The 13,800-nt window shown below is 37.7% G+C and overlaps 1 protein-coding gene and 1 long non-coding RNA gene across 2 annotated transcripts; one reads left to right on the forward strand and one right to left on the reverse strand.

The window, feature by feature from the left end:
- Window positions 1-4,675: 4,675 nt before the first annotated feature.
- On the reverse strand, window positions 4,676-9,852 carry LOC121266133. The gene is made up of 3 exons (XR_005940745.1): window positions 9,728-9,852; window positions 7,955-7,961; window positions 4,676-4,736 (listed from the first exon to the last, which is right to left on the reverse strand). It is a non-coding gene; the product is annotated as an uncharacterized LOC121266133 (long non-coding RNA).
- Window positions 9,853-9,998: 146 nt separating this feature from the next.
- LOC121266132 (mediator of RNA polymerase II transcription subunit 19a-like) lies at window positions 9,999-13,366 on the forward strand. The gene is given in 5 exon segments (XM_041169867.1): window positions 9,999-10,134; window positions 11,090-11,156; window positions 12,418-12,683; window positions 12,685-12,706; window positions 12,913-13,366. Coding segments are annotated over 4 exon segments (465 nt in total). The 5' UTR covers window positions 9,999-10,134; window positions 11,090-11,126; the 3' UTR covers window positions 13,060-13,366.
- Window positions 13,367-13,800: the final 434 nt, after the last annotated feature.

Here is a 13,800-nt window from a genome sequence, read left to right on the forward strand (position 1 = left end):
TATTGAATTTCGAAATACCCTAGTGCATTCTTTTTTTTTTTTTTTGTTCAATTTGGTAGGGAACATCAAATTCTGTTTTTAAACCCCTAAATTAATTTTTTAAACCCATAGTGATAGCAATTTTAAAGATTAAACCCCTAAATTAATTTAGGGTATTTCGAAACCCTAAATTAATTTAGGAGTTTCAAAGATTAAAACCCCTAAATTAATTTAGGGTTTCGGATTGGAGCCCTAAATTAATTTAGGGCTCCAATCCGAATTAATTAGACACAATAATATTGAAATTCAGTGATTTACACACATTATATAATGCAAACAAAAAAAAAAACAATTCACAGCACACAATTCACGGGTCACGGGAGCCATTCAAAATTTCAAAGATCAAACCACATGCACAATCTAAACTCCACAGCACACAATTCACAAAATCCCATCCTCCATCTCCGATAAACCCCATCATTCTTCCAATCTCCATTAAATATATAAATCACAAAAAAAAATTGAAGTGTCGAATTTGGGTTTCTTACCTTCGGAGATGAAGAGAGAGGAACTGGGTGCGAGTCTGAGTCGTGCGACGGGGATGGCGATGCAGATAGATGGACCGGGCGGCGGCTCACGGCTGCGAGAAGTAACTCAGAGAGAGAGAGAGGCGAGAGCGAGAGTGAGAAGAACAGAAATCGGGGCTGGGCAGAGGCGAGAAGGGGGGGCTGGGTAACTAGGGTTTCAGTTTTAATTTTAAACCCAGGCATGAAACGACGTCGTTTAATGCCTGGGTTTTTTTTTTTTTTTAATATATATGTAAATAACGTATATAATATAATTATATATAATTATAATTATATATATATAATAATATATCCGGGCGAGGCAGGGCGGGGTATATCCGGGGCGGGGGTCACCCCAACCCACCCCCGCCCCCGGATGTTGCCCCGCCGCCCGCATCTGACGGGCGGGGTGATCCGCCCCGCCTAAAGGAGGCGGGGCGGAAGCGGGGTGGGACAGCAGGGGCGGGATCTATAGGTGTTCAAACCATATATGGAAGATAGAACATTTTTAGACAAAGTAGTGGTAAACTAGTTAAGGAGATACTAGTCCTTTCTTTGCCAAGGAAATACCAGACTCATCAATAATAAATTTCGAGGGGCATGCCTGAGAGCCATCAATAATACCCATAAGATCATAGCTTCTAAGATTAATTGGCAAGAACTGCATGTGATACCAGTTCAGATAGTTGGTGCCATCCCACTTGGTTGAAATTTAATTTGATGGGTGATGTTAGGTAGGATAATTAATAATAAATTTTATTTATGTTTTATTCAAACAAAATCGAGTTCGAATTTATTGTTGGATTATATTTATAATTAAGAATAGTTTATTTGCTTTTAGTTTGAGTTCAAATCTCTATTCACGAGCTACTTAATTTTAACAACATAAATTATTGAATAATACTATTATTCATTCTTAAACGTACAAAGTCGATCACATTTTAAATAATTTCACAAGACAACTACTTAAATTAAAAGTTGCTTAAACCAAAATTCAAGACGATAAGCAATATGTCTTTAGTTTATTTGTATATCTTATAACTTCATTTAAAAATTTTGATAAGATAATTTCGATTTTTTTTATAAATATTTTTATATAGTTTATGAAATTTATGTACATGTAAGTGATATTTATATTTAAAAGGATTTAAAAAATGTATACAATAGGATTATGATGTATTCTTATTTTTTAAATATTAAATATATTCTCATCGTTAAGTTAAAAATAAATAAATAAATATATTTATAAGCCTGTTAATTGACACACCAAATACAACCCTAACATAGAAGCCTACAGCATGTACCTTGATCATTTTTATGAATATAACAAGTCTTGTAATAAATAGTGTATTGCACACCATTCACCAAACTTACAAACAATATAATTCTAAAAGTAATACTATTAAAAATAAAACGTATAATGTTATATAAGTTGACGTCGAATCGAGTTTTATAAAATCGTATCATTTACAAATAAAATATGAACAGAAGTTTTGAATAAAATAGGAATTAGAATTTAATTGAACTAATTTTGAACAACATGCCAAATAATATTTTTGTCTATCGACCTTCCTTGACATATAATTCACACGAGCACTAAGATACTAATCATTCTGAGTTTTGCCAATTACTAGGTTATCACTTGTATATTGTGAATCAACTATACTTGGAAAAGAGTTTAAATGAGTATTTTTTTTTCCATTATTGTGGGACCTAAACTAATGGTGTGTTGGGTAGGGGTGTTCATTCGGGTTCCAACTCGAGAATCCGGGTACATCCGGACCGGAACCCGGATTTTAAATTCGGGCCGGAACTCGGATCCAGATTAGTCCGGGTCTAACCCGAGCCAGAATCCGGATGAATCCGAGTTTTGTAAAACTCGGATTCCGGGACTTTATTTTGTTTTTTTTTTTTCACTTGTTCGTTTGAATGTTTTGATAATCTGGTCCATTTAATTTGATGCAGATGGTTAGTGGCTTCCACTGCAACATATAGAGCACAACACATGCGGAACAGATCTGCCATGATCAATAGGAAATCTGGATGACTTGATCTCTGCGTTGTAAAGAACTGATGAACACCCATCGGGTCTACAATATATATTTCAATGGGCAGCAGCCGCAACACCATTTAAAGATAGAAAAAGTAAGCAATCATTTTCTGGATCTTTCTTTCCATACCTTTTCCAAATTTCTCATATTTCTTTCCATACTTTTACCATTTTGAAGATTCTGTTGTTCTACACTCCAAAGATCTGAGAAGAACTGACCAATAAGGATATGGCTTTTGAGTTCCGAAATTTCAAAAGGATTCATCTATCATTTAACGAAGAATTTACTCAATAACCGTGAGAATTACCAGAAAAAGAATCGCATCGGGAAAATCTTTTTGCGCCGTGAATGGAGCATCCTCAACCATGTCCCAGTAAAACCAAGGGCATTTAAAAAAAAAAAAAAAACCGGGTTCAAGGTTGTTAACCCAGGTTTAAAACCTGGTATCCGGACTGGGTATACCCGGGTTTTGCAATCTGGATTCCGGCCCAGATCAAATCCGGGCCGAAACTCGGAACCGGAATCCGATTTTCTGGGTTTCGGACCAGGCCGGAAAAAATCCCGGCCCGGATGAACAGTCCTAGTGTTGGGTGTTTGAAAGATTTTCTTTTTCATTAGAAATTTTGACTTTGTTAATTACATTTGTTAAATAGTATATTTTAACATATTATTATTTAAATAATTAATATATAAAATTACTTAAAATTTAAGGTATAAACAAATGTAAATGGAGATTACAAAAATCTAATATAAAACTTTCTCTTTTAAGAAAAAAAATTGCAAATAAATTTTTTTTTCATCCCAAATAACCTTCAAAGCACACACTCTTGCATCCTATGCACCAGCTGTAGACGATAAAATGAGTCATGTCAGGTAGATGACACGAATGTTATATATTAGTTACTATTTACTCTCATACTTTACGTTTATAATTTTTTTTTCATTAAAGTATAGAGGTATTTTTCATATGATGTGGAGTATAAAATAATAAATAGTGATTGATGAGAAATTTTTTTCTATTTTAACAGATCGGTCATACGAGCCAGCATTTACAATGTTGTGAAATATATTTTATGTTTATAATTTTTCTTAATCAAATAAAAGTTATTTTGTTGTGGAAATTGACAAAGAATGCTGAAGAAAGAAAGAAATTTCCTTGAGAACAAATGCCATTAACAGCTCGTCTGAAAGCCTTAGCAAATCCATCATCGTGATTCATCTTCCTCCTTTGCATTTCGTTCCCACGTCCGTGGTCTGAAAGCTGTCCCGAAAGCTCTAGCATCTCGTTCCCTAGCATCTCAATTTCTTTGAGATAGCCTCTGCTTTGCTGCTCTTCGCGACGGCGACGAGAAAGGAGCTGGCCTTCCCACCGACATCTGCTCTTCTCAACGGCGACGGGAAAGGACCTGTTCTTCCAACCAAGTTTTTTTCTTCCTCAAACCGTGGACTCCTTCCTCTGCTTTGTTGCTATTCTCGACGGCGATGGGAAAGGATCTGGCCTTCCAACCGACATAGCCTTCATCAAAGCGTGGTACATAATGTGCACTCTCAAATTTGCAGTTTTTTCATAGTGATTGCGCATCCGAAATGGTATATAACCACAGTATCTCATGCATTTGGTAGATAATGTGCAATTGGTAGGAACTGTCCCAATAAATTATTTGAATTTCTGTTGCATAACAATTATTAATGTGCAATTGGTTAGAAATAATGTATGGGACGTTCAATTTTGTTGTCTATTTCCATTCGTTAGCATTGCTTTTGGGTTACTGAGATTAAGATTCTGGAAAGGTGAAAGATACTAGTTTTGGTGACAATGAAGAGCATGTATTCTAACGCTTGAGGAGTAGCAGAGCACCTAACGCTTGAGGAGAACTGGATTTGAGGAACCGTCGGGAAGGCAAGAAACATGTTGTTATGGTAGCTGAAAATACAATGTAAATTTTATAGGCACTTCGAGGGGCCTGGTCCTCCAAGTTGTAACACTTTGATTGTAGAAACTGAAATTGAATTCTCTGCAAGCATTTATAAACACTATAGATAGACTTGGTCAACAATGACTCACAGACTCAATCTGATTATAGGACTCAACTTTAATAACTAACCATAATAAACATGCATGACCCATAACAGCTAATAACTACACTGGACGTTGCCCATTACACTAACAGACTTATCTAACGTGGCCCACTACACTAAACAGAGTTTACTAAAATAATAAATCAAACAACCACAAGGCCCATTATTTGCTGACCCGAGACCTTGCCCTTAAGGTTAGAGAAGCGCCGCTTGAGCTCTTCGTGATCCTCCCACGTCGCATCCTCCTCTGCCATCCCTTCCATTGAACCAACATTTCAACTCTTGCTCTTCGCCCTTTTTTGAACATTCTCCTGCTTAGAATTCTTTCGGGTTTTGGTTCTAGGGTTTCCTCCATGGTGACCTTCGGCAGCTCGGTAAGTGGTCTTAGGTGCTCTCCCACCATCTTTTTGAGGCAAGAAATATGAAAAGTAAGGTAGATTTGAGACCCTTGTGGTAGACCTAGTCTATATGCAACTTTCCTGATATGTTGTACCACCATGAACGGCCCATAATACCTGGGCGATAGGTTAAGATTTCTTCTCATCACAACAGACATCTGGCAGTAAGGTCTAAGGCGCAAGTAAGCTCTGTCTCCTACTTGGAACTCCCGTTCAGTCTGCTTACGATCTGCATACATTTTCATTCTTTCCAGTGCATCTTTCAAAATTTCCTAAACTAATTTATAAATAAGTTCTCTACTTCGGAGTTCCTCATCTACTGCTTGCACTCTTGTGGATCCTGGTTCGTACGGAAGCATCCTTGGGGGTGGCTGTCCATATACTACCTCATATGGTGAAACCCTAGTTGAGATATGCTCTGATGTGTTATAAGCATACTCAACTAGAGTTAACCATTTTGCCCAATCTCGTGGCCTATCTCTCGAGAAGCACCATAGGTATCCTTCTACCCCTTTGTTCATCGCCTATGTTTGGCCGTCAGTTTGTGAGTGTTACGCTTAGCTGAGTAATAACTCTGTGCCATTGATTCTAAACAGTTCCTTCCAGAATTGGCTAGTAAATATTGGATCCCTGTCACTGACAATGGTCAGTGGAAAACCATGTAATTTAAATACAATGTCAATAAATACCCGTGCTAGTATTACTGCTGTGTATGGGTGAGTAAGAGACATGAAGTGAGCATATTTGCTCAATCTGTCTATCACCACCATGATCATTATGTGCCCTCATGAGGGTGGCAACCTCTCAATGAAATCCATGTTTATGTCTTGCCAATTTCTGGTGGGAATAGGCAAAGGCTGGAGCAGGTCTGTAGGCTAAATTGTTTCCACCTTGTTTTTTTGACATGTGTCACAAGCTTAGATGAAGGCTCAAACATCCCTCCTCATACTAGGCCAATAAAATTCTTTTTTTATTCGAGCATATGTTTTATATACTCCTGTGTGGCCCCCTAATGGACTACTATGGAACTGCCGTAGGATCTCTTGCTGGAATGGCACGAAGTTCCCAAGATGCAGCCTGCCCTTGTAAAAGAGAAGGCCATTGCGAACTTGATACTGAGTTTGGTCCAAGATTCCCTGATGGTAGTTGCTCAATAGCTCCTGCAACTGGAGATCTTGGGGGTAAGTCTTTCTTAACTCTTTTGTCCATTGGGTTTGAATGGTACTTATGGCTTGTAATTGTGAATGGATGGTCTGATTTGTGTGGAGGATGGGCTGTTTGTGTTCTGTTTGGGTGGAAGGGTTGGATTCTGGTATGGCGTTTGGGGTTAGCTGTTGGTTCTGGTTTTTCTGTATAAGGTTGCCTGGATAGATCATCAGCCACTTTGTTGGTTCTTCTACTTTTATATTCCACCGAGAAATCATAGTCTAGTAGTTTGGATACCCATTTTTGTTGGGCAGGGGTACCCACCCTTTGTTCCAAGAGGTATTTCAGGGCCCGTTGATTAGTGCGGACCTTGAAATGCTACCCCACCAAATAATGTCTCCATTTCCTTATGGTCATCACCAAGGCCAACAGTTCATTCTCATAAGTAGAGAGCATGAGACTTCTACCCTTTAGTCCCTGACTTAGATAGGCAATAGGCCTGCCTTCTTGCATTAAAATAGCTCCCAATCCTTCCCCTGAAGCATCACATTCCACCACAAAATTCTTAGTAAAATCAGGTAATTTTAAGACTGGAGGACTAACCATGGCTTCTTTTAATCTATCAAAGGTTGCCTGAGCCTTATCAGACCAATTTTTCCTGAGTTGAGCTGTTAGGGGTGCTGGCACCATAATCCTGCACAAATTTTCGGTAATACCTAGTGAGACCCAGAAATCCCCTTAAGGCCTTCAAATTTTTGGGTAGTGGCCAACTTTGCATAGCTGCAATCTTGTGAGGGTCAACTTTAACACCATTTTTAGAAATTATGTGGCCTAAATACTCCACCTCACTACAACCAAATACACACTTAGATTACTTCGCAAACACATGAGATCTTAATGTTTCCATAACAATCTGTAAATGTTGTAAATGTTCCTCTACTGACTTGCTGTAAATTAGTATGTCGTCAAAGAAAACCAAAACAAACCTTCTCAAATAAGGTCGAAATATTTCATTTATCAATCCTTGGAATGTAGAGGGGGCATTGGTAAGCCCGAAGGGCATTACCAAAAACTCATAGTGACTTTCATGGGTCCTAAAAGTTGTTTTGGGTATATCACCTTCATGCATTCTGATTTGATGGTAACCAAAATGCAAATCCAATTTAGAAAATATTTCAGCCCCAAAAAGCTCATCCAATAACTCATCAATGTTAGGAATATGATACTTATCTTTTACCGTGTTTTTGTTGAGGGCACGGTAGTCCACACACATTCTCCAACTCCCATCTGCCTTCCTAATCAACAACACTGGGGAAGAATAAGGGCTTTGACTTCCTCTTACAATTCCACTTCGTGACATTTCAGCCACCAATCTCTCGATTTTTGCCTTTTGGTAATATGGATACCTGTAGGGTCGAACACAAGTTGGCTTTGACCCTTCCTGCAACACAATTTTATGATCATGACTCCTAGGTGGAGGTAGACCTTGAGGTTCTGCAAATACAGCTTCAAAATTCTTCAATATTTTTAACACTGTTGGTGAACTGGCCTTTCCCATTGTCTCCATTTCTCCTCCAATTAAATGTAACCAAACTCCTTTAATAGTTCCTTTTGTAACTTGAGAATATATTCCTCTTCTTCCAAAGCCTCTTGGGGTAGTTGCAGCCCCTGTAATTTAAACTCACTGCCCCTGAAATTGAACTGCATGGTTAAATCAGTAGAATTACATAAAAACCCTAGACCTCTTAGCCAATCAATTCCTAACACCACATCACATCCTCCTAAAGTCAGCAAATAAAGGTTAGCTTTAACTCTTAGATTCTGTAATAGAATAGGAACTGCCCTACAGTAACCTTGGCAAGGAAGGCTATCTCCATTAGCCACTTTGACTGTCATCTTGCTTTCTCCCATTGACAATTTTGATTTTCTTGCTACATATGGATCCATGAAGCTGTGTGTACTCCCTGTATCAATCAAAATCAAAATCTTGTGATGGTTAATAAAACCCTCAACCCTCATGGTCCCTGGTGATATAGATCCTGCCATGACATACAGTGATATGCCAAGCAGTTCCCCAACCTCTTTTTCTTCACCAATAGTCTCCTCGGGTTGAATGATTGCCAATCTTCCTGCATTGGTCTCAGTTTCTTCTTCTTCCTCCTCCTCTAACCCTTTCAACAAAAATAACTTAGGCCAATTACACTTATGCCCAAAATGAAAATTTCCATCACAATAATAACATAACCTATTGTCTCTCATTTCTTGCATTTGGGTTGGTGTTATTCTTTTTATGAGTATGGAAGGTTTTCTGTTTGGGTTGTAGGGATTGAGATTCCCTCGGTTTTCAGGTCTGGAGGATGGTGGTGGTAGTCTAATTAAGGGTGCAGGTTCAGGTGCAGGGAGTTTTGGTATGTAGGGAAATGTAGTTTGAGTTGGGTTTTGGTTTCTGCTGGTTCCTCCTTTATTTCTTCTAGCAACCTCTTCCTCCTACAGTTTAGCTAAACCAAAAGCAGCTGAAATAGTGTTAGGCTTAAGTATGGTTACCATTATCTTCAAACCATCCCTTAATCTACTAATGAAAGTGCTAATATGGAACTCTTCATTTAGTCCACTTATTTTATTAGATAGGGACTCAAACTCTGTTTGGTACTCTTCAACAGTAGCCGTTTGTCTTAATTTAGTGAACTGCCCTACTGGATCCTCATAGGTTGAGGGTCCAAAACGCACCTTAAGTGCAAAGACAAACTTTTCCCATCCACCAATATGTCCTGAATCCATCAACCAACAATACCAAAAAAGAGCATTCCCTTCCATATGGAAAAAGGCTATCTGCAGTTTTTGGTCCTCAGGAGTATTAAAATAAGCAAAGAATTGTTGTGCTTTAAGGATCCATTCCATGGGTTCAAACCCATTGAATTTTGGAAAATCCAACCTTAAGGTTCTAGCATGAATTCCCCCATTCCCTTCAAATAAATGATTATTACTGATCTGACCTCTTTGATTAGCAGACCTTTCTCCCATTTGTGGATTCCTACTATTATTGCTAACTGCTCATATGAAGCTGCCAAGTTATTCAGTTGCAGTAACACTGCTTTCAACATATGTTTTTGCTTGTCTTGTTCTTCATGCAGATGCATAGTCTCTCCCTTCAGCATGGACACTGCTTCGGCCAACTGAGCATGGCTTGTACCCTCAGCCATGTCGCGGGAACCTGTCTCTGATACCACTATTATGGTAATTGAAAATACAATGTAAATTTTATAGGTACTTCGAGGGCCCTGGTCCTCCAAGTTGCAACACTTTGATTGTAGAAACTGAAATTGAATTCTCATTATTGATAACTGCAAGTATTTATAAACACTAGAGATAGACTTGGTCAACAATGACCCAAAGACTCAATCTAATTACAGGACTCAACTTTAATAACGAACCAAAACTAACGTGCATGACCCATAACACCTAATAACTACACTGAATGTGGCCCACTACACTAACAGACTTATCTAACGTGGCCCACTACACTAAACAGACTTGACTAAAATAACAAATCAAACAACTGCAAGGCCCATTATCTGCTGACCCGGCCCCTTCACCTTCAGACATCCCTAAAGACTAGGGTTTCCTATCTCGCGCATAGCACGTGTATTTCAGTTTTTGGTCATTTCGGTCATTTCATTCCCTACTTGCGTGGAGGCGTGGCCGGTGCGTTAAAGAAGAAGGCTGAATAGAAATTTTACGATAAAATAGATAGGAGGCGGCGTCAAGGGTTTTTCCCAGCAGCCATTCTAACTTCACAAGTTCGAAATCTTTTCCCTCTCGATCCCCAACACCGTTCAGTGGCAAAACCAATCCCGACCGCCGGTCTCCACCGATCAATGCCTGGTTTCGGGATTCGCTTCGTTGTGTCGTTCTCAGGTGATTTAATGCATGTTTGAATAAATTGAGGCTAATTAGAGGAATTATGAGACGTGCCTCCTTGTTATAAAGCTCGGTTTGATCGCGAACTTGTTATTTCTTGATGAGTATCTTGTAATTTTTGTTGGGAGTAGATTGTGGTTATTTTTGACTTGGTTACATATGGTATATATTTTTAGTTTGGCTTGGTGGCAGGAAGAATTAGTTCACGTTAGCTCAGTTGGGTTTTCGTGTTTGGTGGATTTTGGGTTTATTCATTACGTAGGTTGGTAGTGTTGGAAGTGTGAAAATGAGAAATTTGTGGTCTTTTAACGATTTTACTTCATACTTCAAGAATAAAACAAGAAGAACTTATATAGGAAGATGATGCGGATGGTTTCAAAAAAATGAGTTCGGATTTGGGGGAGTTCATATCATATTGTGTCTCTCTCTCACCTACCTGTCGAAATCAAGGTTTTCTGTATTTATTTGTTATTTTTTAATTTCCCCTATGTGAAGCAATGAATTTCCACTTAGACACTTACTCTATATGCATATTAAAGTCTAACTAAGGAATTATAATGGCCACAAAGCATGCTCATTATTATTTGTTTTCTCTGTTTAGATGCTTTACTCATATAATATAGAATAACCGATCCATCTAGAATCACCTGTGTGTTAAGTCATGTGTTTTGATGATGAATAAATAGGTAGGATTGATTTAAGTTTAGTTTATTCAAATTTATTATACTTTTTTTGACCAATTGTTACCATATCTTTGGCAGATTTTTTTTGACTGCTGAATCATAAAATTCCTTACTTCTGGAAATTCATTTTTTATGGAAAAATATATGCTGAAATTTGTTTCAGTATATGTAATTAAGGCGGCTACTAGATTTTTTTTTGGAATGGCATACACTTGATACATGCCGTGTGGGTGTAATTCCTTTTCTTATTTTTTCACTTATATTGGCAGATGAACTTGAACTTCCCTTCATTATGTCATTACAGTAATGGATCTTGATGGCAGAAAGTTTGGAAGGGTAAGATGTTTAATAAGCTGCATATATGTATACATTGGTGTAGTAATGGAGCTCGGCATTATATATTTATACCAAGATTATTTATTACATCATTCTCATAATCATCCATGTTTTTTTACTCACTGTTTATTGGAGCTTCACGCTGGGAAGTGTCTCGTGAGGTTTAAACGCAGTGATATAGCAATGTGAGCTTCACCCTAACCCATCTGATCGTGAAACGGTCACTTGGAACTTGGAACCCTTGAGAGGGCAATAACTCAAACACACACTTCTGTATATCTATGTTAGCAATTTTTTTGCGAATTTTTTCTTGTGTTTTATATATTAATTCATGACACTAGTCTTGAGTTTAATGATAAACTACTGCAGGGAGTTTTTCCTCTTGTAATATTAGCCTGTATAAATGACTTATGGGATCATTACTTATCCAGAAATAAAAAGAAAAATGAAATGGAAAAGACAGAAAAAGGAAAGTAAAAAAAAAAGGATTTAAAGAGTACAATGGTTTGTCTGGATAGCCACTCTGGTCCTAAGGGCTTAAGTCAAACTCCATGGTCATAGGAGTTTAAGAAGCTTTGTTTTCTTCATGATGGCTTTGTAAGCTATCAGTTATTCGGAATCAAGCTATTAGAATATTATTGTTGTTTGGTGCTGTATGTTTAAGAAGAATGGTAAATCAATTGACCATTTGTTACTTCATTGTGAGGTGGCCATGGCCTTATGGAATGAGATTTTCAGTAGGGTCGGACTTACATGGGTGATTTACTAGGAGGGTGGTGGATCTTTTAGCCAGCTGGAGAGGCCTCCAGGGAAACTTCCAAATTACTGCAATTTGGAAGATGGCTCCCTTATGTCTTATGTGGCGCATTTATCAAAAAAATGTCTTATGTGGTGCATTTATCAAAAAAATGTCTTATGTGGTGCATTTGGCTGGAGAGGAATGACCAGAGCTTTGAAGATAGGGAATGTTCTCCAGAAGAACTTAGAAGATTCTTTTTCAATACTTTCTGGGCTCCTTTTATTGATTTCAGTGGCAATATTTTCAAGATTTTCTTGTTTCTCTTTTAAGCACCTAATTTCTTATAGGTGTTTTCTCTTGTATGCATTTTGTGTACTTGGGCTGTGCCTATTCCTTTTAATATAATATTACTTCTACCGTTCAAAAACATTTTGTTTCTTTATTTTCCTCTTTCCAATTCGCTATCGTTAGAATTTTGTTTTTGTTACAATTTCTATAACCAAGGCCCTTTCTGAATAATCAGGGCCGAGGGAACTTGGTGGTGCTGTTGATCTCATAAATAAATACAAGCTTTTGCTTCATCATGAGTTCTTTTGCAAGAGGTCACTTCCTTTGTCAATCTCACAGACACACTATCTACACAATGTGGTGGTAGACACTGAGATCAGAAAAGGAGAAGGGATGGAATTGGATCAGGCTTTTCCAAATATTTCCTATTTGCAAAAGCGAAATGCAAATATACATCCTTTGAACTTGGACGAACTCAGGAATGCCTTTCTGATGAGAGAGAACTCCTGTCTACCTGTCTGTTGTAAGACCTATCCTACATTATTCTTGCCATTGTTGTCTAAGTTTGTCCTGCTCTTCCCTTCCCAGGAGCCCGTTCTGATGGATAATGTTACAATTTTTCCATCCTCTCTCCTTGACTCGAGATTTTTTTTGAACTTTATAATGAATGTGTCGTTCTCGTGTAAGTTCTGCGGCATAAAATTATGTTATTTGGTATGGCGTTAACAGGCTGAGAAGGGGATCTCAACTGCAGGGGTGAAGTCAAATAGAGACTTTAGAGATAAGGAGAGGAAGCCAAAAAAGAATCAAGATGATGACAACAAGAAATATAAGGGTGGTAAGAAGCACAAACACCGTCACAAAGGACAAGAGTGATTGTAAGGTAAAAATTTAAATGAGCATCACTATTTGAAGCAGCAAGATAGGTATCTTTCTTTTCTCCTCATAGTCATGAATGTGGTTGCTTAAGTCCATCTTCTATTGTTTTGGATGATAACATTTTTTATTAGGCTATAAATTCTGGAATCACATGTAATTCATTAGCCTTTGATACTGATGGCACTTCCACTCCTCGCAAGTATGGAGTGATGGGTGGGATTGCTGGTTCAAATCGTATCGGGTGCTCGAGTTAATTTCCAACTGGCATGTATGTATACTGTATATTCAAACTATACCTTTTTAAGAGCATATATATATATATATATATATATATATATACCAAAACAGCGAAAAGAAGGAAAGCCGAAACTGACCAAAGAAGAAGAGAAGGAAGGGAATGGAAGAAATAAAGATATATTGCACAATAATTAAATTATGCAAGCACAAAATAAACAGACGGTTAAACTGACTATATGCATGTATGCATATGCAAAATTAATTGTAATAAACATATAAGTTTTATTAAAATTAACAAGTTTAAAGTAATTACAGGCGCAAGGTAGTGCAGATTTGTACTTATAAAAATCAGAGTAAATAAGGAGACTCAAGAACAGGGTAGAGAGGATTAGAAGTGTTTCTCTCGAGTGAGTTCTGGTTTGAGTTCTGCCTCAGCTCAGAATAAGGTTTTCCTTTTATAGCATAAGGAGTTCCTGTTTACAATTATTAAAATAAAATAGT

This window comes from Juglans microcarpa x Juglans regia, chromosome 5D, assembly GCF_004785595.1.
Source record: "Juglans microcarpa x Juglans regia isolate MS1-56 chromosome 5D, Jm3101_v1.0, whole genome shotgun sequence".
NCBI classification, from domain to species: Eukaryota; Viridiplantae; Streptophyta; class Magnoliopsida; order Fagales; family Juglandaceae; genus Juglans; species Juglans microcarpa x Juglans regia.